At 38.3% G+C, this 25,624-nt stretch overlaps 1 protein-coding gene across 2 annotated transcripts in view; it reads left to right on the top strand.

The window, feature by feature from the left end:
• Window positions 1-25,624, top strand: part of LOC307159014 (NACHT, LRR and PYD domains-containing protein 3-like) — a 322,697-nt gene that overhangs the window by 8,437 nt on the left and 288,636 nt on the right. For both annotated transcript variants that reach the window (XM_079872095.1, XM_079872096.1), the window contains exons 5-7: window positions 93-188; window positions 379-2,106; window positions 7,495-7,566. In XM_079872095.1, the coding sequence (XP_079728221.1) occupies window positions 93-188; window positions 379-2,106; window positions 7,495-7,566 (1,896 nt within the window). The remainder of the gene's footprint in view (window positions 1-92; window positions 189-378; window positions 2,107-7,494; window positions 7,567-25,624) is intronic.

The following is a 25,624-nucleotide window of genomic DNA, read 5'->3' as shown; positions in this document are numbered from 1 at the left end:
ACTCACTGTAAAAGCTTTTGTTACTCAGTTAATGACACAATTACATCAATATCAGTGTGTCTGATTTTTTACCCTCTTCATTCTGATTTAAGGTCAAACCTTCTATCCAGACCAGTTAAAAACAAAACTGTGTACAAGCCTGTGATTCAACCACAAGACTTTAATGAAAGCATGTTTCCTGGTTTCAGGTAAAATGCAGGACTTTTTTGTTGTTGTTGTTTAATTTTAGGTGCTGCAATTCACATCACAAATCACTCAAACACATGATTAATGATTAACACATTTCAGAAACCTAATGATGTTCTGTGTCCCATAAATAGTTTTGTAAAGTATTTACTTCTCTAACTTGTGTAATAATGTGGTATTTTAATCTTACAGCAATGACTCTAAACCTGCTGAAGTCCTCAACACATTGAGATCAAATCTGAGACAGAAGTTTGAGTGTTTGTATGAGGGAATATCAAAGCAGGGAAACCCAACACTCCTGAATGAGATCTACACAGAGCTCTACATCACAGAGAGTGAAAGTGGAGAGATCAGTAATGAGCATGAGGTGAGACAGATTGAGACACAGTCCAGGAGAGCAGAAACCGAGGACACACCGATCAAATGCAGTGACATCTTTAGTCCTTTACCTGGACAAGACAAACCCATCAGAACTGTGCTGACAAAGGGAGTTGCTGGCATTGGAAAAACAGTCTCTGTGCAGAAGTTCATCCTGGACTGGGCTGAAGGGAAAGAGAATCAAGACGTCCAGCTCATATTTCCACTTGCTTTCAGAGAGCTCAACTTGATGAAGGACAAAACACTCAGTTTTTCAGATCTTCTTCATGTCTTTTTCCCTGAAACAAAAGAAATGGAAATATCCAGTGATGAATATAAAGTGTTGTTCATCTTTGATGGTCTGGATGAGTGTCGTCTGTCTCTGAACTTTAAGAGCGATGTGAAACTGTGTAATAAATCTGAATCAGCCTCAGTGGACGAGCTGCTGACGAACCTCATTGTGGGGAATCTGCTTCCCTCTGCTCTCATCTGGATCACCTCCAGACCAGCAGCAGCGGATCTCGTCCCCTCTGAGTGTGTCCATCGAGTGACAGAGGTACGAGGCTTCAGTGACACACAGAAGGAGGAGTACTTCAGGAAGAGAATCAGTGATCAGAGTCTGGCCGACAGGATCATCACACACCTGAAGTCCTCAAGGAGCCTCTTTATTATGTGCCACATCCCAGTGTTCTGCTGGATCTCAGCCACTGTTCTAGAGAAGATGTTGAGTGAAGCAGAGAGAGGAGAGATTCCCAAGACTCTCACTCAAATGTACACACACTTCCTGCTCATTCAGACCAACATCAAACATGAGAAGAACTATGAGAAGAAAGTGAAAGATGAAGACATGATTGTCAAACTGGGGAAACTGGCTTATCAGCAGCTTGTGAAAGGCCACCTGATTTTCTATGAGGAAGACCTGAGAGAGTGTGGCATTGATGTGTCCGAAGCATCAGTTTACTCAGGATTGTGCACTCAGATCTTCAGAGAGGAGTTGGGCTTGTATCAGGGGAAAGTCTTCTGCTTTGTTCATCTGAGCATTCAGGAACATCTAGCAGCTCTATATGTGCATCTCTCCTTTATCAACAATAACATCAATGTGTTTGACCATATTAGCAAACCAACTAATGGAGACAAAGTTTCCCTATCTTATCTCCATCAGAGAGCTGTGGATGAGGCTTTACACAGTAAAAATGGGCATCTGGACCTTTTCCTTCGTTTCCTTCTGGGTCTCTCAGTGAAGTCTAATCAGAGTCTCTTACAAGGACTAAAGACACAGACCGCAAACAGCTCTCACAACAATGAGAGGACAGTTGACTGTATTAAAGAAAAGATCAGTGAGAATCTCTCTCCTGATAAATACATTAATCTGTTTCACTGTCTGAATGAACTGGGTGATCTTTCTCTAGTGAACGAAGCTCAACCTCATATGAGCCGTGGAGGATTACGTGATGTGAAACTCTCCTCGTCTCAGTGGTCAGCTTTAGTGTTTGTGTTGTTGTCCTCAGAGAAGACACTGCAGATGTTTGAACTGAAGAGATTAATTGGAGACAGAAATGATCAGTAAGTAACACTGAGTACAATCATTACAGTCTAAAACATTATGAACAAAGAGAAACTAAGAGATCAGAGGTGTTTAAATCACAGGACACCGATTGATTTCTGGGATATTGTACATAATTTGCACGTAATTTTCCTAGTAAGTCTGCATATCTCGACTGCCACGTCATCAAGCGCCTCTGAAGGCGCTATATGCACCTGTCCCTCGACCTGCCACCGCTATACGCGCCTGTCCCTCGACCTGCCACCGCTATATGCGCCTGTCCCTCGACCTGCCACCGCTATACGCGCCTGTCACTCAACCTGTCAACGCTATATGCGCCTGTCACTCGACCTGCCACTGCTATATGTGCCTGTCACTCAACCTGTCACCGCTATATGCGCCTGTCACTCAACCTGTCACCGCTATATGTGCCTGTTACTCGACCCGCCACCACTATATGCGCCTGTCCCGTTACCCGTCACGGCTATATGCGCCTGTCACTCGATCTGTCATGGCTATACTCACCTGTCCCACGACCCATCACGGATATGCGGCTGTCCCACGACCTGTCACGGGTATATGCGGCTGTCCCGCGACCTGTCACGGGTATATGCGGCTGTCCCGCGACCCGTCACGGCTATACTCGCGTGTCCCGCGACCTGTCATGGCTATACTCGCGTGTCCCGCGACCCGTCACGGCTATATGCGACTGTCCCGCGACCCGTCACGGCTATATGCGACTGTCCCGCGACCTGTCACGGCTATATGCGCCTGTCACTCGACCTGTCACGGCTATACTCGCCTGTCCCGCAACCCGTCACGGCTATATGCGACTGTCCCGAGTCCTGTAACGGGTATATGCGGCTGTCCGATGACCCGTCATGGCTATACTCGCCTGTCCCGCGACCTGTCACGGGTATATGCGGCTGTCTCGCGACCTGTCACGTCACGGCACGACCCGACCCGTCCCGGCCAGTGGCGGCGCCAGAGAATTTTTAACGCATGTGCTGAGGGCAAATGAGCAAAACTTGCCCACTAAATATTTAATATTCAATTATTTGAATGACCACAATTAAAGTTTTAATTTTATTAAATTGAACAAGCGCAACATTCAGCATTCAATCAAATAGAAAAGATGTATTATGAATAAAAATGTTACTGTATTTCAACATAATATCTCGTTATTCCGACATAATATGTGTGCGTGCAACAAGCAAGATGTGCATTTGTAAATCCGGTGATGCGTGCATTGATTTTTATTAATAAACTAGTGTTTTCTTAGCCTGGTAATACCAGACTCTGCTACTTCACTTTGCTTCGTAGAGAGAGTCTGGAATAGCATAATAGAGAAGTGTTTTCTCTCTCGCGGGGGGGCGCTTGTCTGAAGTTTAAAATCATTGGTTACCCGTAAGCCAATCACATAACGTTTGGTTATGGCGTGTGTTATGCGCATGCTCAGCCGCATCTAACTTCCACTGTAAACACATGTATGATGCAAAAACTAAACCATTGAGCGAAATACCACAGTGAACATGGCTGTGAACGACTTTTGCAGATTATGTGAAGTAAATCTACGCAAGTACGCATCCACCACGGTACAATCAGCGTCTACGTCACGGCTCTCAGCCCGCCCTCTGTTCGTTGATTGGCCCGGCTGTTTTCAGGCCGGTGGAAAACTGAAAGATACGCTGCTATCTCAGACTGACTACAGGAGCGAAATGAAATTAGCGGAAGTAGGAAGTCTGACGTAGTCAGGCTAGTGTTTTCTGACAGTGTCGGCTGCAAATATGAAGTTGACGATTGCCATATTCGTAGTGAACGTGCCAATAGAGAAGAGAAATGCACATAATGGATTACATAATCAGAGAGTAGCCTTTTTTCTTTTTGTTTTGAATTATTTCGTTTAAAGACATTTCAAGCTTTGTGTATTTGATGTATTTCTCATGTCTATGTGAGGCATAGACTGAGTTTCGTTAAGTTAGGATGAGATGCACTCCAGTTAACGTGCAATGCAAGTGACCGCTCGGGCGTCTCCATGATTATATTGTCTGTTATATTTGCTTCTTATTTATGAAATCCAGGCAATTGGTTGATGAAAAATTAAGATACAATTTATACAAAATGAAATTCACTTTAAAGAAAGGCTTTCTACAAAACAAAACTTAATGAAGTGGTCAAAATCATGTCTGACCCACTCCATGTCTCTCGATATATTGCGCATCCTCTTACTCGTGCTGTTCACTTTTCATAAATCAACATAAATGGAAAAAAATAATACTATAATATTTTAACAAATATGAAACTAAATGAGCTTATTTAATGGCTACAACAGTATAGTAGGCCTACAGACTCTCTATTTGTACAAATTGCTGCATATTCATTTAATTCTGAATTTTGCACACACAAGTTGAAAGGCATTTGTTCAAATCAAGTGCATGGATAATTGTGCGTGCATTTATTAATCATTATGATACTAAAATCATAACAAAGTAGTCTATGCTATGTACAAAAAATCAGATGAGCCCAGAATATGAACGCAACGTTTAATTACACATTAAGCATTTTCCTCCCATAGAAAACCATTATAAGAACACTTAATGTTGCATAATGTAGTTTAGAATGTCCCCTTATTATGTCGAAATAACGAGATATTATGTCTAAATAACGACTTCTTATGTCGAAATAACGACTTATGTCGAAATAATGAGATATTATGTTGAAATAACGACTTATCTCGAAATAACAAGATAAGTTTTCTTTTTTTTCTTCAAAATGCGGTTCAGGGCGTCCATAGAATACAGCCTGAATATAATTGCTTCCAGAAATTATTTTTGGGGGTGCTATCGGGGTGCTTTGGTCTTTCTTGGGGGTGCTGAAGCACCTGCTAGCCCCTCCCTAGCGCCACCCATGGTCACGGGTATATGCGCAGGTCCCGCAACCCGTCACGGCTATATGCGCCTGTCACTCATGGTTAAATAAAGATGTCATGGGCTAGTAGTTGTAATTCTACATGTAGCCTTGCCTACACAATATAGTAGTAGGCTAGGCTTAGCCTAATAATAATAATAATAATACCAATAATAATATTGATAATGATGATAATAATAATAATAAATATAGTAATAATAATCATTATAGGCTATATCAAGCCAACCTCACTGCATGCTATCTTAAGGTAAACTTGCACTAGCTACTGTTGGACTACTGAGACATTAGTCACGGCCAAGCTATTTCATTGTAGCCTATTTTGTAATTCAAAGGATAGTCAAAAGATTTCAAGTCAGTGCCACCTTCTGGTCAAAAGTTATACATTTTTTCCAAAAATGTTGATAACTTTTGAATAAATCTGCCTATTGTAATGCCACTGGTAAGGTTTGTCATTGTCACCTCACTCTGACCACATCACATCGATTTCGTAACTGCGCCACCTTTTGGTCGAAAGTGATATACCATTTATACCATATACCATTCGCGGGACAGGCGCGTATAGCCGTGACGGGTCGTGGGACAGCCGCGTATAGCCGTGACGGGTCAAGTGACAGGCACATATAGACCCTTTTACAGTTGGTAAACATGGTGACGTATTTGTGTGGGCGGGGCTTAGCTGGAGGCAGAAAGATCCCTCTGGCCGCTTCACTAACGCTAGTTTACAAGTTTTGTTAGCTTGTTTTTTTAACAATGACTGGAGAAAATCCGATTATGTCTTAATGTGCAAAGTCACCACTGTCCAGGACCGCGATTGTTATTTGCAAAAGTTAATTTTAACGGACGGAACCAGATGACCGTACACGCTCAGTCAATTGACGATCTGACAGGATTAACGTTAACCTCCGATTGAGTGGCCTGACTTCTACACCTACCCGATAGAGAAACCGAGGGTAAAGAGAAACTGAGGGCATATATATTTAGATGCCTATAACTATGTGCTGAATGAATGGTCATGTAAAGACTTGTGTGGTACGTTCTGCCTAGCCAGCGCCAAGAAGACGACAATGTAAATAGTGACAGTACGGTGCAATTTTAATGATATGAATATTTTCTATAAATAAAAATTCCAGATACAGCATACTCATTTTTCATCGATTCTTGCACCCAACAACACAACAAGATGACATTTAATAATAAAAATAATAATTTAAGCTCCTTATTATGTAGCCGAATCTGTGCTGGTTTGTATTGGCCACCTCCAGTTTTCCGTTTGTTTTGCCTCCAGCTAGCGCCGTGACGTAACTGTGACGTCCGCGCAAAAGGGGTCTATAGCGGTGGCAGGTCGAGTGACAGGCGCCGGTGGCAGCTGCCCCTGCCACGGAAAGATTTTACTCCCTCTCTTTGCATTAATAAAAAAGCCAGTTAATATAAAGATATTTAATAGGAAGTATTTTTCATAAATTAATTTTTAATTGTATTTTTGTGCCGTGACCGTGGGGCAGGAACATGTGACGTAGCCATGCACACTTACTAGAGCGTCTCATTCTAGTGTTTAATGCTGAGGACTCGAGTCTACAAGCCTCAGAAGGACCCGTGTAACTTCATTTTCTAGTTGAGTGCGCGAGCCTTTCAAAGTAAACTCATTTGACTGTTGTGTGCGCACCGTCTGCGCGATCACAAAAATTGGGCTAAAAGCGGATCCTCCTGACGATGAAAATTATGTCACGTGGATGCCAAAGTAAACTTGATAAAACAGTTAATCGCCTTGATGCCGTTTCTGGTGGCGTTTAGCTCTTCACAGTGGCGTAGCGGACTGGCGCGCAGGGCATATTACATTACTGTTATTATTATTATTAGGCTACTTTTATCATTAATATTACAGTTCATTTGCCCTGCAATAATTTTATAGTGCATCACCGCATAACTGACGCGCTGTGAGGATAAAGATTAGATTAGCTTACTTCTCATTTCAAAGACAACTTGTTGAACACAAAACACTTCTTGATTCATGAAAATATGAATTTTTTTCACTAGGGGCAACAAGAGAAGTATTAAGAAAATACATTAGATTAATAATGTCTCATCATTTTTCTTTATCACCAGTTGCTGGCAAAATGATGGACAATGATTCACATTTTGTGCGCATCATTTCCTGTGACAATAAAACTAAGTAAATTATTACATAAGCAAGTAGGTAAATAAACAAGTAACAAGCAAACAAACTTGTGTGCTTAATTTATTTTTACAAATAATTTGCTGATGCAGGTACAAAAATACTTTTTTTCTTGCCCCTAGAGGCTTCTACAGTTATAGATACTAAAACAACTTTTTCACATGTCCTTTATAAAGCAGTGTTTAACAAAACAAATATTTGAGGGTATTTAGGAAGGTATAATGTATTATTTACTTATGATATGAATTATTATTATTATTATTGTTAGCATGAATAATTAACTTATTTATTTTTTATTTTCAATTAGTATCACACAAAACACTGGAGATGAAGTTCTTCAGAAGCTGATGCCTGTGGTTACAGCAACTAGATCAGCTCGGTAAGTCACACTGAGAACAAGCATCACTGTTAAAACATAACACTTCTTACTTAAACATTATAAATTAATGGTTTAAAAAAAAAAAAATATGAGTCACACTTCAGCTTTTAAACCCTCCAGCTATCTGACCTGATTTGTAATCTACTTAACCGTTTTTATATGAGATATATATGTGAGAAATTTATTTTAAAATATATGCATTTATAATGTATGTATATAAACATTTATATGTAGACTTTTTTATATTAATTTAAATTTAATTTATATGTTAATACATTTATATTTAGTGAAAAAACAGATGTTTTCAATGTATTTCATTTTATCAGTTTTATATAATCTTTCTCCCTCACATAGAGACATAATCTCTTAGAATAACAGTTGAACTTACTGATATATTGAATTCATTGTTTAAAAAAATAGATAATGCACAAATTAAAAACATAATTAAGAAAAACAAAGATTTCTGTTTTGATCTGAGAGTGAAGAGTGTGTCATTGTTCATGTGTTTGATCTGTAAATGACTGAACACATGAGCTGCTCCTCATTAAGGTGATTCTGCAGTTCTGATAGTCACACTGAAAAACACACTTTGCAGAGATGGCAAAAGTACTCACTTCCCGTACTCAAGTAGAAGTACAGATTCTTGTGTTAAAAAATACTCTGGTAAAAGTAGAAGTACTGATTTAACTTCTTTACTCTAGTAACAAAGTACAGGCTTGAAAATTTACTTAAAAGTAAAAGTAGCCTTGACAACCATTTTTTATGCAAAGCTACCTGGACCACACAAATGTTACTAGAGTGCAATCTGAGAAACTTAAGTGGATATGGAAAAAAGGTTCTTTATATGCCATTGCCTTCATTTTAAACGGATATCTGCCAATAGGCCTAAAACATTACATATATGATTATTGTGACAGAGACTGGGACTCCAGGTTAATAAGATGGTTATTGAAAAAACTAAAAAAATCAAAGTTTCTGAAATAAGGGCACAATACATTGATTTAAATTTTGTAAGACACATTTTGTTTGCAAAGGCAATATGCGTGGGGGCGTGAATGATCATGAATAATGATGTGGTTCACACATGAGAAGACAATGACCTGCATATGCATGACAAGCCTTTCATTCAGGTGTGTCAATGAGAGGGTACCACAAGTAAAGAATGTGTTTCTTTAAAGGTGGGGTATGTGATTTGCTAAACGGCCGGCAGATTTTGAAAATACACAACTCAAATGGTCCTACCTTCTTTCCTTTGACTCCAACCATTCGAAGAACATGGACATGGATGGGGGGAGGGGGGTATGGTACGACCGTTTGATTGATGCACTTACTGTCCAATGATTCTAGGTGGTCTTGGAAATGATTGGCTGGAGTTTTTCGAGTCCTGCCCATTCCACAGATGATTAAATTGCTTAATTTTCATTTCAGTGCTTCTAACTCAGTGGCTGTAAGTGGGTTAGGAATAGGATTTCAAGTGATTTTGAAAAAATGGCCAAAAAAGAGAATTACATACCCCACCTTTAACTTGATGTGTTTTATCCAGCTGATGTGGGCGTTAACACGTTTGTATGGATTGCCTCAGATCATTTGCGTTTGAATAGCGCGTGCTCTCCATGGGCGTGTTCACATTAGCAGATAATGAGCTATAATGAGAACGACTGACATCTCTCTTTTCATACAGATTACATAAACTGCGAATATTTGTTTTTTATATAAATTACTTCATTTAAAATAAAAGAATTCAAGCTTTATGCCTGTGTGACTGAGTATTCACTGAGTTACAGTTCATTTTCAGACGCGTTTCAGAATGGACTTCACTGACAGAGAGAAAGCAGAACTGTCATCATGTTTATTTTTCTTTATTTTGGCAAAAAGCACAACACTTTGTTTTTATTGTGAGTATACACAAAAAAAATAGACACTTAACAGGATCGAATGATGTATAACACTTATATGTAAGATCCAAATCAACAGAGTATTATACACTGATAAGAAAAAAAGTGAGCTGGTCATGAAGCAATCGCCGACCCCAGGGGGTTAATTAAGGCCATGTCTTTTCTCTCCGTTTTGGCCTTCCGTCCACACTGAGACGGCGTTTTTATTAATGAAAACAAAGCTTTTTTGAAAACGCACTCTAAAGTGGATACATTTGAATTTTGAAAACGACTTTTTCACGTTGTAGTGTGGTCTGTGAAACCGGTAGTATTTAAAAACGATGACGTAAAATTTACGCATGTGACACATATAGTACTAATAGATATTCATGTTTATACCAGTATTGTGCCTGTTATGTGCTATTCACTTTTACACTGTTGCTAAAAATATTCTACATTGCACACTTTTCATATCACAGTCCTGAAAACATGACAGAATTTACTCACATTTGCTGTCCTGCGGCAATACATGAGAGCAGTTGCGTTTTAGACCAAACATATGGTTATGGAATTCCAAAGCTGCCAATATTAAAAATAAATAAATACATAAATAAATATACAAATAAATGTAAAAAAGAAAAAAGAAATAAATAAATGTATAAATAAATATACATAGAAAAGCAAAAAAACGAAAATAAATAATTATTTATACATTTATTTCCTTATTTATGTATATATTTATTTTTTCCCATATTTATTTATTTATTCTTTTATTTATTTATACATTTTATTCATTTCTACATTTATTTATTTCTACATTTATTTATTTCTACATTTATTTATTTATACATTTATGTATTTCTACATTTATTTATTTCTTCATTTATTTCTTCCTGCGTAGGGTAATGAGGAGGGCGTGGTTTACCTCAGACATAGCAATCAGAGTAAAGCAAAGGTGAAGGGTTGAGGCCACAGTGACACCCTGTGGCGAAATACAATAAGTATAGCTCACTGACGTTGATACGGTCTGTGACTGCGAGATATAGGGTCAAAATCCTAAATCTTACTGTGTGACAGGCTACTCTTTATTCCGGACATGGCCGGAACGAAGCTCGGACACACTCAGTTCAGTTCATGGAGTCTCTCCTAATGAGCTGATGATCTGGTTAAGGTGTGTTAAATAAGGGAGACATACAAAATGTGCAGAGCAGTGGGTCACGAGGACTGGAATTGAGAACCACTGGTTTAGCGTGACCACGGCCTCACTGTGCTGTTATATGGGAAAATTATATTTTACGTCAATAATGCCAAGTAGCCTACAAAGCTTAGCCTAAATAATAGGCCTAATAGTTTAGCTTGATTCGCAAATAATGAAACATTTGGATTCATGCCGAATGAGAAATGTAGGCTTTTTCACTCTAAATTAATTAATTTGGCATCTTATTTAGTTTTATTTAAATAAATAAAAACCTGTTTCTCGCCTTGAATATATATCCATAGAAGCTGCCATGGCATTAAAAAAAGTAAAGAAAAGAGAGAAATTATTATTATTAGTAGTTGTCATAGATCGCACCTCTGTGGCTCTCTCCGATCACCGAAGGACACCGTCACCAGAGTATTGAACTTCATTTCCCATCAGCCCCGTACCTAGGTCTAATCACCTGCACAGGTGTATCCACTTCTCCCCTCTATATAAACTGACTCTGAACTCTTACTCATTGCGAAGTCATGTTCTGCCCCGGCTAACATTTCTGAGCGTTTATTCTACATTGTTTGATTCCCTGTTTCTTGATCCTTGCCTGTTTATTCATTCTCGTGTATTTGTCTGCCGCCTGCCCCGACCTCTGCATGGTATTGTTTATGATTCTGGATTGCTTGGATGACATTCTTGACGCTGTTACTGTTTATTGCCTGTCTGACTATTCTCTATTAAAATACTGCAAATGGATCTGAACGTCTCTGACTCTGCATCACAGTAGTATTTTAGCCTAAATATTATAATTATTTTATTATAAACTAGGCTACAAAAAAGTAAAACAAAATAACGTTATTAATCTGTATTTTTAGGAACAGAAACGTTAAAATAGGCGACTGATTCTGCTCAGAGTGAACCGGTGGATTATTATTATTCTTTTTAATCCCTGGAAAAAATATAATACAGATTGTACTTTTAAGTGGCCAATGAACAAACAATATTATTAAAATATCAGAATTATTTGGCGGATGTTTCTGCTACTTAAACTGTATAAAATAAATTAGTGAGTGATTTAGAATAAAAAGCATAACCGGTCATGTCTGTGGCAAAGAAAGACATTAAAATGCAATATAATTTTATGTTAGACTTACATAAGTCACATTTTCATCATTGTGACCTTGCAAAAGATCTTTTATAGGTTATTTAAATGTCAAATAAATGTGTTAAATTGTTAAACACCTAACCACAGCTGCTCCCGACGAGCTGGATGGCGCCTTGCATGGCTGACACCGCCGTCGGTGTATGAATGAGTGAGTGAATGGGTGAATGTGAGGCTATATATGAAGGTGGCAATAGGTCTGTGAAAGCTCTATATAAATGCAGTCCATTTACCATTACACGTTTATGAGCTCGGTCGCTTGCTGTCAGTACACACCAGAGAGAGGTTAACACATTGTTGCATATTATTGGCTTCAGTACACACTATAACTGAGAAAGAAACAGGACTGCCCCCTACTGGTCATGTGCCAGAGAACTTCACTATGGGCCGAATCGCCGAATCCCTTTCCCTGTGATGCACATTCTTAATGGCCACATCTGTACAACTTTTGATTTAAAAAAATGCATTAAGATTAATAAATGTTATAGACAGGGGTGCACATAACTGGTGCTCATGTGTGGTAAAAATAAACGATGCGCAGCAGAAAACATGGAAGGAAGCGCTTTTGAGTACCAACATTTTGGCCCAAAATGTTGGTACTCAAAAGCGCTTCCTTCCATGTTTTCTGCTGCGCGTCGTTTATTTTTACCACACGTGAGCACCAGTTATGTGCACCCCTGGTTATAGAAGAATCTTTCATGGTTCGTTTATGTTAACTAATGTAGTTAACTTGTGTGTAACAAATGAAACCTTAATGTAGTGTTAGCAAATAATCCATCTCTGTGAGTCCATGTGATGCAAGTGGATTCAAAAACTACACAAAGTGAACACGATGAACCCCAGCTGATGAATCAATGTTTCTGAAGTGAAACAATAGGTGTAAGAAATACAAATATTTAAAACTTTTTACAATATAAACCTTTGCTTTCGGCCAACATACACTCATTCATGAGTTCACGTTTATGGCAGGCGATCGGGGTCAAAAGTCTTTAAACGAAACGCGTGATTTTTGACCGCGTCAACGCGCACCGTTTGTCCTTGTTAACGCGACAACACGTTGTCATGACCTAGCTCTAAAGCCATGACAAAAATAGTAGGACACAGCTTTAAACCACAAAAATGAAATTTATTAACTGAACAAAATCACCAATACAACAACTAACGTAACATAATACAACCATGAAGTGTGAAAATCAGTAAGGTCAGTAGAGTGAGGTGCGTGTTTGGATGAATGGAATGTATGCTGTTGCATGAACAAAACAATTAATGCACCGGAGAGAAGGGCTCTACTGGAACAAGGAGAGTGGTAGGTTTATGAAGGCGTGAAACACCTGGGCCCAGGTGTCCCCAATCTCAAGCTATACAAGCTAGAGCCCGACCGATATGGATTTTTGGGCGCCGATGCCGATACCGATAAAAAAAAGCCAGATACCGATATATCGGCCGATATTATTTATGTGTATATTATAATACAGTAGCAATATTATTTATGTGTATTATAGTACAGTAAGTTTGGACACACTTTACAATTGGTGTGTACAAACTTTTGATGGGTACTAAATATAGAATACACAGTATAAACAGAATAAATACAGTATATAAACGTTTTGCAATGATAACTCAAATGTAGTGATTAAAAACTTGTGTGACAAAGATATGTAATGGAGGCAGGGTGAATGATAGAATGAGAATTTGAGCTGTAACCAAACTAGTTTGCATTGCATTTTATATTATATTATATTCTAAATACTCTTCTATTTTTAATCTTAATTTCTCTAATATCTACCAGTGGAGGAAGAGCTCAGATCTTTTTAGTAAAGTTAAATTAATAATATCATAATGAAAACGTTTATAATTACATATGTACAGTAGTTTTATACTATTTTAAATAAGTAAGCAAAATGTACTAAACGTGAAACTAGGGCTGGACCCAAATATTCGAATATTCATTCGGTGGGTTGGTATTCGATTTGAAAATTTGACATTCGAATATTTTTTTATTTATTTTTTGTTACATCTGGGATCCCCCGCGAAACAGTTCTCATTCGCGCTTGAATAAGGCCGGCGACACACTGGCTGCGTGGCATGGCCGTTTTTATTTCAGCTCCCATGTTAACAGGTTGGAGTTTGCGCACTGCCTGCGTGAGACACGTGTTGGCGCGGCTCGAGCCACGCGGAAAATGCATGCATGCGACGCGCAAGTGTTCCAGAGTCTGGCAAGAGCGCAGAACAGCGGAGTTTGTATGGAGGAAGTGCATGTCTGAGTTTGTGTTTTGGATTAAGCTGTGTTGCTTTGACATTGTGGAAAATAGAATAATAGAAACAAAATGTATTAGCCTTTTTACCCGTTATTATCAATCTAAATTAATCTCGTTTTTGAATTTAACTTAATTTCGTTTTTCTTTATTTAAATTTCGTTTTTTCCTTTATTTAAATTTCTTTTTCTTTATTTAAATTTCGTTTTTCTTTATTTAAATTTTGTTTTTCTTTATTTAAATTTCGTTTAATTTCTTTATTTAAATTTCGTTTTTCTTTATTTAAATTTTGTTTAATTTCTTTATTTAAATTTCGTTTAATTTCTTTATTTAAATTTCGTTTAATTTATTTAAATTTCATTTAATTTCTTTATTTAAATTTCGTTTAATTTCTTTATTTAAACTTCGTTTAATTTCTTTATTTAAATTTCGTTTTTCTTTATTTAAATTTCGTTTAATTTCTTTATTTATATTTTGTTTTTCTTTATTTAAATTTAGTTTTTCTTTATTTAAATCTACCATTTACTGTGTCAGTAATTTTGTTAGTCAGAAAAATATTAGACTACCTTAAAAGTATTGCTTAATTTAACAGACCTGTGTGTGTGTGTTTAATATCACTAGTGCAGTGTCCGTTCTCGGACGCGTTCTCTGCCCGCGTGAGGTGCGCCGCTTCCCGCTCGCGCTGTTCTGTAGTTTACTAAAAGTGTATTAATTCTGAACGTGTCACGTCTCCATCTGGCTACTTTTAATGCAAAATGGCCCTATATAAAGTGTTATAATTACATAAATTATTGGAATATTGCTTGATGTTGTAACGTAGCAGAATGAGCTTTAACACTGTGCTTTAACACTGTGTCTACACCGGACGCGCTGTTATTTTTTTGCCACTTTTGCCAGTTCTTTGTAACAGCTTTTAGGTGCTTTATTGGCAGCGCCATCCTTGCATAAATCACTGCACGCTGCATTTTTTTAAATATTAATTTATCGGCCGTTATAAATGCCGATACCGATAGTTAGGAAGATGCCGAATATCGGCCGATAATATCGGCCCACCGATATATCGGTCGGGCTCTAATACAAGCTATAGCCACGCCCCCTGCAACACAGAACAAACCAGACACAAGGAAACAGGCCAGGCCAACAGGCCGTCACAACCCCCCCCCCCCCCATAAGAACGGGGTCCCAAAGGGAATCCCGTCATCATCATATGACTGCCAACTCAATTCATAATTCAATAGAGAAAAAAAAAACTATCAGAAGGTGAATATTAAACAATAAAGCTACATAAATCAACAAACACCTGTTACTTGACAATGATCAGTTCTATTCCGGTTCCACAGTTCAGCACCCCCTTTACCACTTCCCTAGCTCAGCAACCCGTGCACCTAGGAAGCAAATTAAGAGTATGGGAAAAGGCAAGAGGGGAGCATTAAGACCGTAGATTACGCCTGTGGAGCTCTAGACAACGTGCCTGCCACCACGTTGTCAGTCCCCTTAATGTAACGGACATCCAGGCAATACGATTGCAGGAACAGGGACCACCTGATCAATCTCTGGTTCGGACACTAACGAATTAAGAAAAATAAAAGGATTGTGGTCAGTGAGGACCACAATCTGACCTAGAACCTTCCACACCTGATGGGGCACAACACAGCGACGGCTGGGGCGTGCGGGAGTAATAGGGTTTTAACAAATTCACATGACACAGCTATGTGCTTTTCCTGCGATCCGGTGTAGCAATTGCATAATTTTGTTCTGTCACTTGTTTCACCACCATATAAGGTCCTGCAAACTTGGCTTGAAATGGCAACTGGATAATAGGGAACCAAAGCAAGCACCTGGTCACCTGGACTAAAAACCCTCCGCTCTGTATTCCTATCATACCAGGACTTCATTTTCACCTGTGCCGAAGTCAACTTCTCTTTAGCCAGGTTGCCTGCAGTGTACAAACGATGGCAAAAACCATTCACGAAGTCAGTTAAATTCTTAGGAGGCTCTGCCTCCCTCCAACGGTCGGCCAGTGCAGCCAACGGACCACGAACGGACCACACTGTTACCCAACTCAGTGCACACAACCTACCCAACTCAGTGCAGTATGAACGGAGGAATGATTTCAATGACTGATGAAAGCGTTCTAACGCCCCCTGGCTCTGTGCATGATACGCCGAGGCTTGATTGTGTCGAACTCAAAGTTGTTTTAAAACTTGAGCAAACACATGAGAACAGAAGTTTGACCCTCGATCATATTGAATTATTTTTGGAATGCCAAAAATTTGAATAAACTGAGAAAGAGCACAGACCACTGACTTAGCTGAAATCGTGCACAACGGATATACAGCTGGATAGCGGGTGCTCTGACACAACACCATTAATAAATAAACAACGCCAGACTTTGATCGTGGTAAAGGGCCAACACAGTCGATCATCAAGTGCTCGAACGGCTGACTAACAGCAGGAATGGGATACCTGACATCGCAAAACAAAAGCAGAAACAACACGACACCCACACCAAAACTTAATAAAATAACAATTAAGCGATATAACGGATCAAAACCAATCGACGAGCCCCCACTTTGTCATGACCTAGCTCTAAAGCCATGACAAAAATAGTAGGAGGCAGCTTTAAACCATAAAAATGAAATTTATTAACTAAACAAAAACACCAATACAACAACTAACGTAACATAATACAACCGTGAAGTGTGAAAATCAGTAAGGTCAGTAGAGTGAGGTGCGTGTTTGGATGAATGGAATGTATGCTGTTGCGTGTTGCATGAACAAAACAATTAATGCACGGGAGAGAAGGGCTCTACTGGAACAAGGAGAGTGGTAGGTTTATGAAGGCGTGAAACACCTGGGCCCAGGTGTCCCCAATCTCAAGCTATACAAGCTATAGCCACGCCCCCTGCATCACAGAACAAACCAGACACAAGGAAACAGGCCGTCACAACGTACAGCAGCCAATGAAATTGTTGTATTTGAGACTACATTTGCATGTGACATGATGGTACTTTGGTATATATGTATACAATCATCAGACGTCATGTTTATTCATGAAGGATGTCATAATGGTATTCTGGTATGCACGTATGCAAACATCAGACGTTATATTGTTCATGAGGGATAATGCATTGGTACGTTGTGAGTGATGTCAGTCTTATGTCATGATTTGTCATGCCCTTTTAAGTTGTTCATTTAACGTTCTTTCTCAAGGTAGAAAAGTCAACAGCTTAAGGGGTCACCAAACTTTTTTCACTGGGGGCCACATTATCGTTCCTGACTGTGATGGGAGGCCGGGGCCGGGTCAGCTATATAACATAGAATTGTATGACCCAGACCAAAATGACCACCAGCAGGCCTTATTGTGAGATTATTAGCCTGGCACAGCCATCCACACTACTATATCCACACTACTATATCAACACTTGATTCCTGGCACATATTTGTTTATCTTTACTAGTGGTTTGCAAAAGTTGTAAATTCTTTGTTTTAATTAAAGTTATTCTTCACAAATAATCGTTGGTCCACTGTTCTTTGAAAACTCTGCACTCTCTTTTAGGGGTGGAACGGTACATAGAAGTCACGGTTCGGTTCATACCTCGGTTCAGACATCACGGTTCGGTACGAGTTCGGTACAATGGAGGGAAAAGCAAAACAAAAATGCAGAAGGCTTGTGCATGTCTCAGGCTGGACCACCAAAAGAAAAATAAATGTCTTAAGCCTTGTATTTTTTTTATATATATATTTGTTTTCCTTAAAAAAATAATTAACAGTAACTTAAACTTTGCAGTTTGAATGATGTCCTGCATAAACTAGGATAAATGACGGAGTATGTTTTTATGTTTCAACTGTTTGATCGCGGCCGCATTATTCTGAGAGAATAATGTTTATGCATGGTTATTGAAAAAACTAAAAATGAAAGTTTCTGAAATAAGGCCACAAAACACATACTAAATATATGTCAATAAGACTTTTGACTAATGGATGTTTTTTCTTCAAAATGATGTGAAAATCATCCTGCCTAATCATTCACATAAAACGATACATTGATTTAAGTTTTGCGAAACACTTTTAGTTTGGAAAGCCAATATGCGGATGGGGCGTAAACGATCATGCATATTTAGTAGTACACACCTGATGAGACAATGCCCCTGCATACTTAATGAGCCATTCATTCAGGTGTGTCACCTATAGCTAACTTAAATATACAAGCTTCATAAAAATGATCATTCTAGAAGAAAATTTCAGATGGCATTTAGAGGCTTTTGCATCTGAACTCTTCATATACACACACACACACACACACACACACACACACACACACACACACACACACATATATATATATACAGTGGTTAAATTGGGCCAGGGCTCTCCGGGGCTCAGCCCCGGCACATAAGCCTGCTCGTTTGCAGTCAGTTGCCTACTGGAAATAATGTCACATAAAATTTGATGAAAGTGATGCTTTTGAAAACATATTTCTGATTATAAATGAAAGATTTTGAAATGGCATGTCTATTTTGTCTCGGCGGAGCTGAGATGAGAACAATCGGGACACGGCCGTACTCTTGTTCAGCTGCTTCCTGTTGTCAGTCGACCATGATCGCGCACCGCTCGCGCATGCCATGCGCATCTAGGTAGGCTACTACTCAGAACTCCGACATGGATAAATGTACGCAGCAATAATGAATGTTTAATATGAGGGAAATAGGCTACACATGCCGTGGACGTGACACAAAAAATCTTTAACTTTTAGGTGGCAAAATATTTTTTTGTAATTCTGTGAATTACACTGCAAACCAAAGTAATACTACACACCGGATGAAGAAGGGTTGGCTCTCCACAGAACATAACATATTCATTTTATTTTATTTTTCATGTTCGCATTTATGAGGAAAAAAACAATGTTACGGACGGGACCGCTCTGAAAGTGGCACTAAAAGACTGTTTAAAACTTTCACTGAGACCTCAAACAGAAAGCACAAAGCCTTTCTTTAAAATTAATTTCGTTTTGTATTAATTGCATCTTAATTTTAATCAATGTTTCATCAACCAATTACCTGGATTTAATAAATAAGTAAATATAGTATATAGACAATAGATAATCACGACACGGACGAGCCGGCGAGTGAACTGGACTCTCGTCTCATAAATGAACCGAAACTCAGCATATAAGGGAGCCTACTTGCCTGACAGACCTGATAAATATATCTATAGAAAGCTTGGAAGGTCTTCTTTTAAACAACAATTCAAAACGAAAGAAAACAGACCGCTGCTTGTGTAGCCTAATCCGTATGAAATGTGCATTTCTCTCTGGCGAGTTCACTACTGCGAAGATTGCGAGGATAGCATCGTCAACTTCATCTATACAGGGCACTGACACAGAAAACACTTGTTTATTAATAAACAATTAAAATGTCTTCTTGCTACATTTTACATATTCATAATCATTACTTTTGCCGGTTCTTTGTGACAGCTTTTAGGTGCTTTATTGGCAGCGCCACCCTTACATGAACGCGTCACCACCGCATCAGCACCGAAAACAGGACATTTTTTTCAATCCCTGTTTTGGCAGGGGAAAAACTGATCAGAAAATGTTACGAAACGTTGTAGAAATGTAGTGGAGTAGAAAGTATAATAATTGCTGCAAAATGTAACGAAGTAAAAGTCAAAAGTATGCACTATTGATTCTACTTAAGTAAAGTAGGCCTACAGAAACGAAGTATTTGTACTTTGTTACATTCCACCACTGCATTTGATTAACAGTAATAATGCTAAATGTCCTAATACCTGTTGATACTACAACAATGCAAATATGCTCTTAACCTTGCAGTTTTTCACATATCATGTAAGACTCAATTTCTCAATTTCTTTGCACAAAACTCTCCAGAAAATGCCATTTAATAGTTTATTTTTCAAAAAAAATTCCAGGGGGGGCATACCCCCGGACCCCCCTAGGGAGAGCCCCCCCACATAATAAATCACAATTTAACCCCTGTATATATATATATATATATATATATACACACACACACACACACACACACACACACATATATACACACACATATATATATGCATACACACACACACACACACACACATATATATATATATATATATATATATATATATATATATATATATGTGTATGTATATATTTATACACAAATATTTTATATACATTTTTTTTTTTTTTTCACAAATTGTGCTTGCAAATTGTATAATATCCAAGGTAAACATGTCTAGTAATTGTGCAGTTAATTCTCATCCTGTATTTTCAGTTTTGGAATATTTGAAAAAATGCAGAAGGCTTGTGCATGTCTCAGGCTGGACCACCAAAAGAAAAATAAATGTCTTAAGCCTTGTATTTTTTTATATATATATATTTGTTTTCCTTAAAAAAATAATTAACAGTAACTTAAACTTTGCAGTTTGAATGATGTCCTGCATAAACTAGGATAAATGACGGAATATGTTTTTATGTTTCAACTGTTTGATCGCGGCCGCGCCTCACACACTCACTCACACACACACACACACACGCACACAAATATAAGTAAACACTTTACGACTTTTCGATCGCGCCCACACCTCTCGCTCAACATATTCCAGCATTGCAATCTTTACATCGCAGCCTTCTTCAGAGCTAAGGCGGAGCTACAGATTAGGTGTCCCTAAAGAACCCGCGTATCTAACAGTAGTTCCGCATTACATTAATTTACTTTTTTACATTACATTAATTAAATTGCACGCGAGTTTTATTTATTTTTATACCGTGTATTCTCCGTGTAAATGTATGCACCAAACCGTGACGCCCGTACCATGACGTACCGTCCATCAGGGCCGGCCCTGACCAATTTGCTGCCCTAGGCAAGATTTTACCTGGCGCCCCATGCATCACAGCCCATTTCACCCTGTCATTGTGTTCATGATTTAGCATATATATATATATATATATATATTAGGGGTGTAACGGTACGTGTATTCGTACCGAACCGTTTCGGTACAGGGCTTTCGGTTCGGTGCACGTGTGTACCGAATGACTGAATGCAATATTTTGTGTGCGGAACATAGGTACATTTTCGTGTTTCCACACGAACATATTAAGTGGCGGAAGTCTCCGCGTTCAGCGCAAATCCCGCCCTGCAGCTGATTCTAATGTTTTTTCCTATTAGACATTCTCTGGTTTTACCCGTGTTTTACCCGTCGTCACTGTAACAATGAAATAGACTGCATGGCGAAAAAAAGCTTTTCCGCTTCGTGTGCGCCGCCGCACTCTCCGTTCCGTGGCGCGCGCGCGTGTGTGTGTGTGTGTGTGTGTGTGTGTGTGTGTGTGTGTGTGTGTGTGTCGACGACCCGCTGCGCTCTCTGCTCAATGTTCGAGTCCGTGTTTGCGCTGCGTGTTCTGCTCTGTCGTTAACGGCCCAAACACTCCAATCATGTACCGATCACGCACTGGAAAAGCAAAGTCCGCTCAAATAAGGTGAAATTTCTCAGTAGTAACTTAGATTTCTGTTTGCTGAGCTGGTATAGTCATGCTGGCAACAATGGTAAAATGACCTGCTCTGATCACATGCTCTGGTAATAATAGCTTTGTACTATAGCTTTGGACTATATTTTATTTTGATAATTATTAAAAAAGTGGAAAAAAAAAATCTTACATTTATTATGTTGATTGATTATTGAAAAATAATAATACATTAATATATGTTTAATATTATTTTAATATAGGGCTATTTTCTGTTCCTGCACTGTAATCATAGTTATTTATTTATATTTTTCATTATATTTTATTATGTGATATTGGTTTGAGACAGAGTATTTTATTTAGTGGAGAACTTTGCAGCAGTATTTTATTTCTTATTCTTTTTTTATTTTATATCTATTTTATTATATTTTATTAAAAAGTGTTTAAAAAAGTGTAAACAAATTGTTAAAAAAAGTTTATAGTAATAAACAACCTGCAGTTTAATGTTTGCATTTCTTTCCCTTACTGTACCGAAAATAAACCGAACCGTGACTTTAAAACCGAGGTACGTACCGAACCGTGATTTTTGTGTACCGTTACACCCCTAATATATATATATATATATATATATATACACACACACACACACACACACACACACACACACACACACACACACACACACACATTACAGCAGAACTGTTTCCAACACTCATAATAAAACATCATATTAGAATGATTTCTAAAGGATCATGTGATAGACCGGATGTCACATGTGACACTGAAGACTGGAGTAATGATGCTGAAAATTCAGCTTTGCATCACAGAAATAAATGATAATTTAAAGTATAATAAATTGAAAACAAATTATTTTAAATTGTAATAATATATCACAATATTACATTTTTTTCTGTATTTTTGATCAAATAAATGCAGGCTTGATGAGCAGAAGAAACTTCTTTCAAAAACATTAAAAATAGTAATGTTTCCAAACTTTTGGCCTGTACTGTATCCCCCCAAAACTGCACAACTGTAGAGTAAAACATTAATAAAAAAGTGATAATAAAAAATGCGTCTTAAAACTGACATGATTGTTACAAAATCACAGTCTGGGGACTCAGAACTCAGAACAACTGCTAACATTAAGTTTAAGGTAAAAATAACTGCCATGAAATTATAGTATCTTACTCCTATGCAATAAATTGTTCATTCACTACATGACTTTACCTCTGTCTTTATCCTCTTCTCTTCTTTTTGGCACTGTATCTATCGCACGCAGACTATGCTCATTTATAATGTGTCATGTAAATTCGGCCTTACGTCACAATCAGGAAACTTTCACCGTGTCTAGAACTGGCGCGAGCTTCTAGGCCCGTTTCTACGAGCTGTGTGTTAACAAAAGCAGTGCTGTCTACATTGGATGCGGCGTCGGGCACGCTACACAACAAATTACCAACAACTGATCCCGCACGCGCTCTGTTTCTGACGCACTTCATGCACTCGATGGGCGGGGGAAGATTGAAGAGCCGGACTTTTTTTTTTTTTTTTTGCTTTATTTGGTAGTATTTCGAATTAATGGTTTTAAAATAGTAGCCTAGCCTATTATAAAAAAAAAAAAAAAAAAAAAAAAAAAAAAAAAAAAAAATTCACTCGTTCACACATTCTGGCGCCCCTATGGATGAGTGGCGCCCTTAGCATTTGCCTATACCGCCTATGCCGCGGGCCGGCCCTGCCGTCCATGACGACTTTTGGTGATTGCCTCATAGGGCCGGTTCAAGTAGTGGGGGCAGAGGGGCTGGGGGGCCAGTCAAAGGGGGGTGGCGGGCCTGAGTTGTTAGTTTGGTGACCCATGGCTTAAACCATGGCTCTTAGAATGGCTCTTTTATTTTAGCAAACTGCCAAAAAACCTTTTCAGACTGCGTGCAGCTGAACCACGAAAAGCATAAGATTGCATGGAGCTGATAAGCATGAATGGCAGAAGAAAAAGACTGCAATTAAAAATCAAAACAAGAGAAAATTATTTTAATGCAAGCAATAAAAAACTGCACACATCAGCTGTGGAATAAAAGAAAAGAAATGCACGATTAACTAGATTAAGGCATACTCCTGTCTTAACCCTCTGGGGTCTGGGGTGTTTTTGGGGTCCTTGAGATGTTCTGACATGCCCTGACATTTGTGCTTTTTTCAGTTGCTTATAAACATATCAATGGCAAAAAAAAAATTACACTCTATTTAGCACAAACAGGACTACTATGATATGTGAGCCACATGTATGTACATGTTTTCATTTTTGAGAGAATAATGTTTATGCATGGTTATTGAAAAAACTAAAAATGAAAGTTTCTGAAATAAGGCCACAAAACACATACTAAATATATGTCAATAAGACTTTTGACTAATGGATGTTTTTTCTTCAAAATGATGTGAAAATCATCCTGCCTAATCATTCACATAAAACGATACATTGATTTAAGTTTTGCGAAACACTTTTAGTTTGGAAAGCCAATATGCGGATGGGGCGTAAACGATCATGCATATTTAGTAGTACACACCTGATGAGACAATGCCCCTGCATACTTAATGAGCCATTCATTCAGGTGTGTCACCTATAGCTAACTTAAATATACAAGCTTCATAAAAATGATCATTCTAGAAGAAAATTTCAGATGGCATTTAGAGGCTTTTGCATCTGAACTCTTCATATACACACACACACACACACACACACATATATATATATACAGTGGTTAAATTGGGCCAGGGCTCTCCGGGGCTCAGCCCCGGCACATAAGCCTGCTCGTTTGCAGTCAGTTGCCTACTGGAAATAATGTCACATAAAATTTGATGAAAGTGATGCTTTTGAAAACATATTTCTGATTATAAATGAAAGATTTTGAAATGGCATGTCTATTTTGTCTTGGCGGAGCTGAGATGAGAACAATCGGGACACGGCCGTACTCTTGTTCAGCTGCTTCCTGTTGTCAGTCGACCATGATCGCGCACCGCTCGCGCGTTATAGGGAAAATAGGCTACACATGCCGTGGACGTGACACAAAAAATCTTTAACTTTTAGGTGGCAAAATATTTTTTTGTAATTCTGTGAATTACACTGCAAACCAAAGTAATACTACACACCGGATGAAGAAGGGTTGGCTCTCCACAGAACATAACATATTCATTTTATTTTATTTTTCATGTTCGCATTTATGAGGAAAAAAACAATGTTACGGACGGGACCGCTCTGAAAGTGGCACTAAAAGACTGTTTAAAACTTTCACTGAGACCTCAAACAGAAAGCACAAAGCCTTTCTTTAAAATTAATTTCGTTTTGTATTAATTGCATCTTAATTTTAATCAATGTTTCATCAACCAATTACCTGGATTTAATAAATAAGTAAATATAGTATATAGACAATAGATAATCACGACACGGACGAGCCGGCGAGTGAACTGGACTCTCGTCTCATAAATGAACCGAAACTCAGCGTATAAGGGAGCCTACTTGCCTGACAGACCTGATAAATATATCTATAGAAAGCTTGGAAGGTCTTCTTTTAAACAACAATTCAAAACGAAAGAAAACAGACCGCTGCTTGTGTAGCCTAATCCGTATGAAATGTGCATTTCTCTCTGGCGAGTTCACTACTGCGAAGATTGCGAGGATAGCATTTTACATATTCATAATCATTACTTTTGCCGGTTCTTTGTGACAGCTTTTAGGTGCTTTATTGGCAGCGCCACCCTTACATGAACGCGTCACCACCGCATCAGCACCGAAAACAGGACATTTTTTTCAATCCCTGTTTTGGCAGGGGAAAAACTGATCAGAAAATGTAACGAAACGTTGTAGAAATGTAGTGGAGTAGAAAGTATAATAATTGCTGCAAAATGTAACGAAGTAAAAGTCAAAAGTATGCACTATTGATTCTACTTAAGTAAAGTAGGCCTACAGAAACGAAGTATTTGTACTTTGTTACATTCCACCACTGCATTTGATTAACAGTAATAATGCTAAATGTCCTAATACCTGTTGATACTACAACAATGCAAATATGCTCTTAACCTTGCAGTTTTTCACATATCATGTAAGACTCAATTTCTCAA

The sequence above is a fragment of the Squalius cephalus genome, assembly GCF_949319135.1.
Source record: "Squalius cephalus genome assembly, chromosome: 5".
Classification (NCBI taxonomy): domain Eukaryota; kingdom Metazoa; phylum Chordata; class Actinopteri; order Cypriniformes; family Leuciscidae; genus Squalius; species Squalius cephalus.
This window is presented reverse-complemented; position numbering and strand designations above follow the sequence as displayed.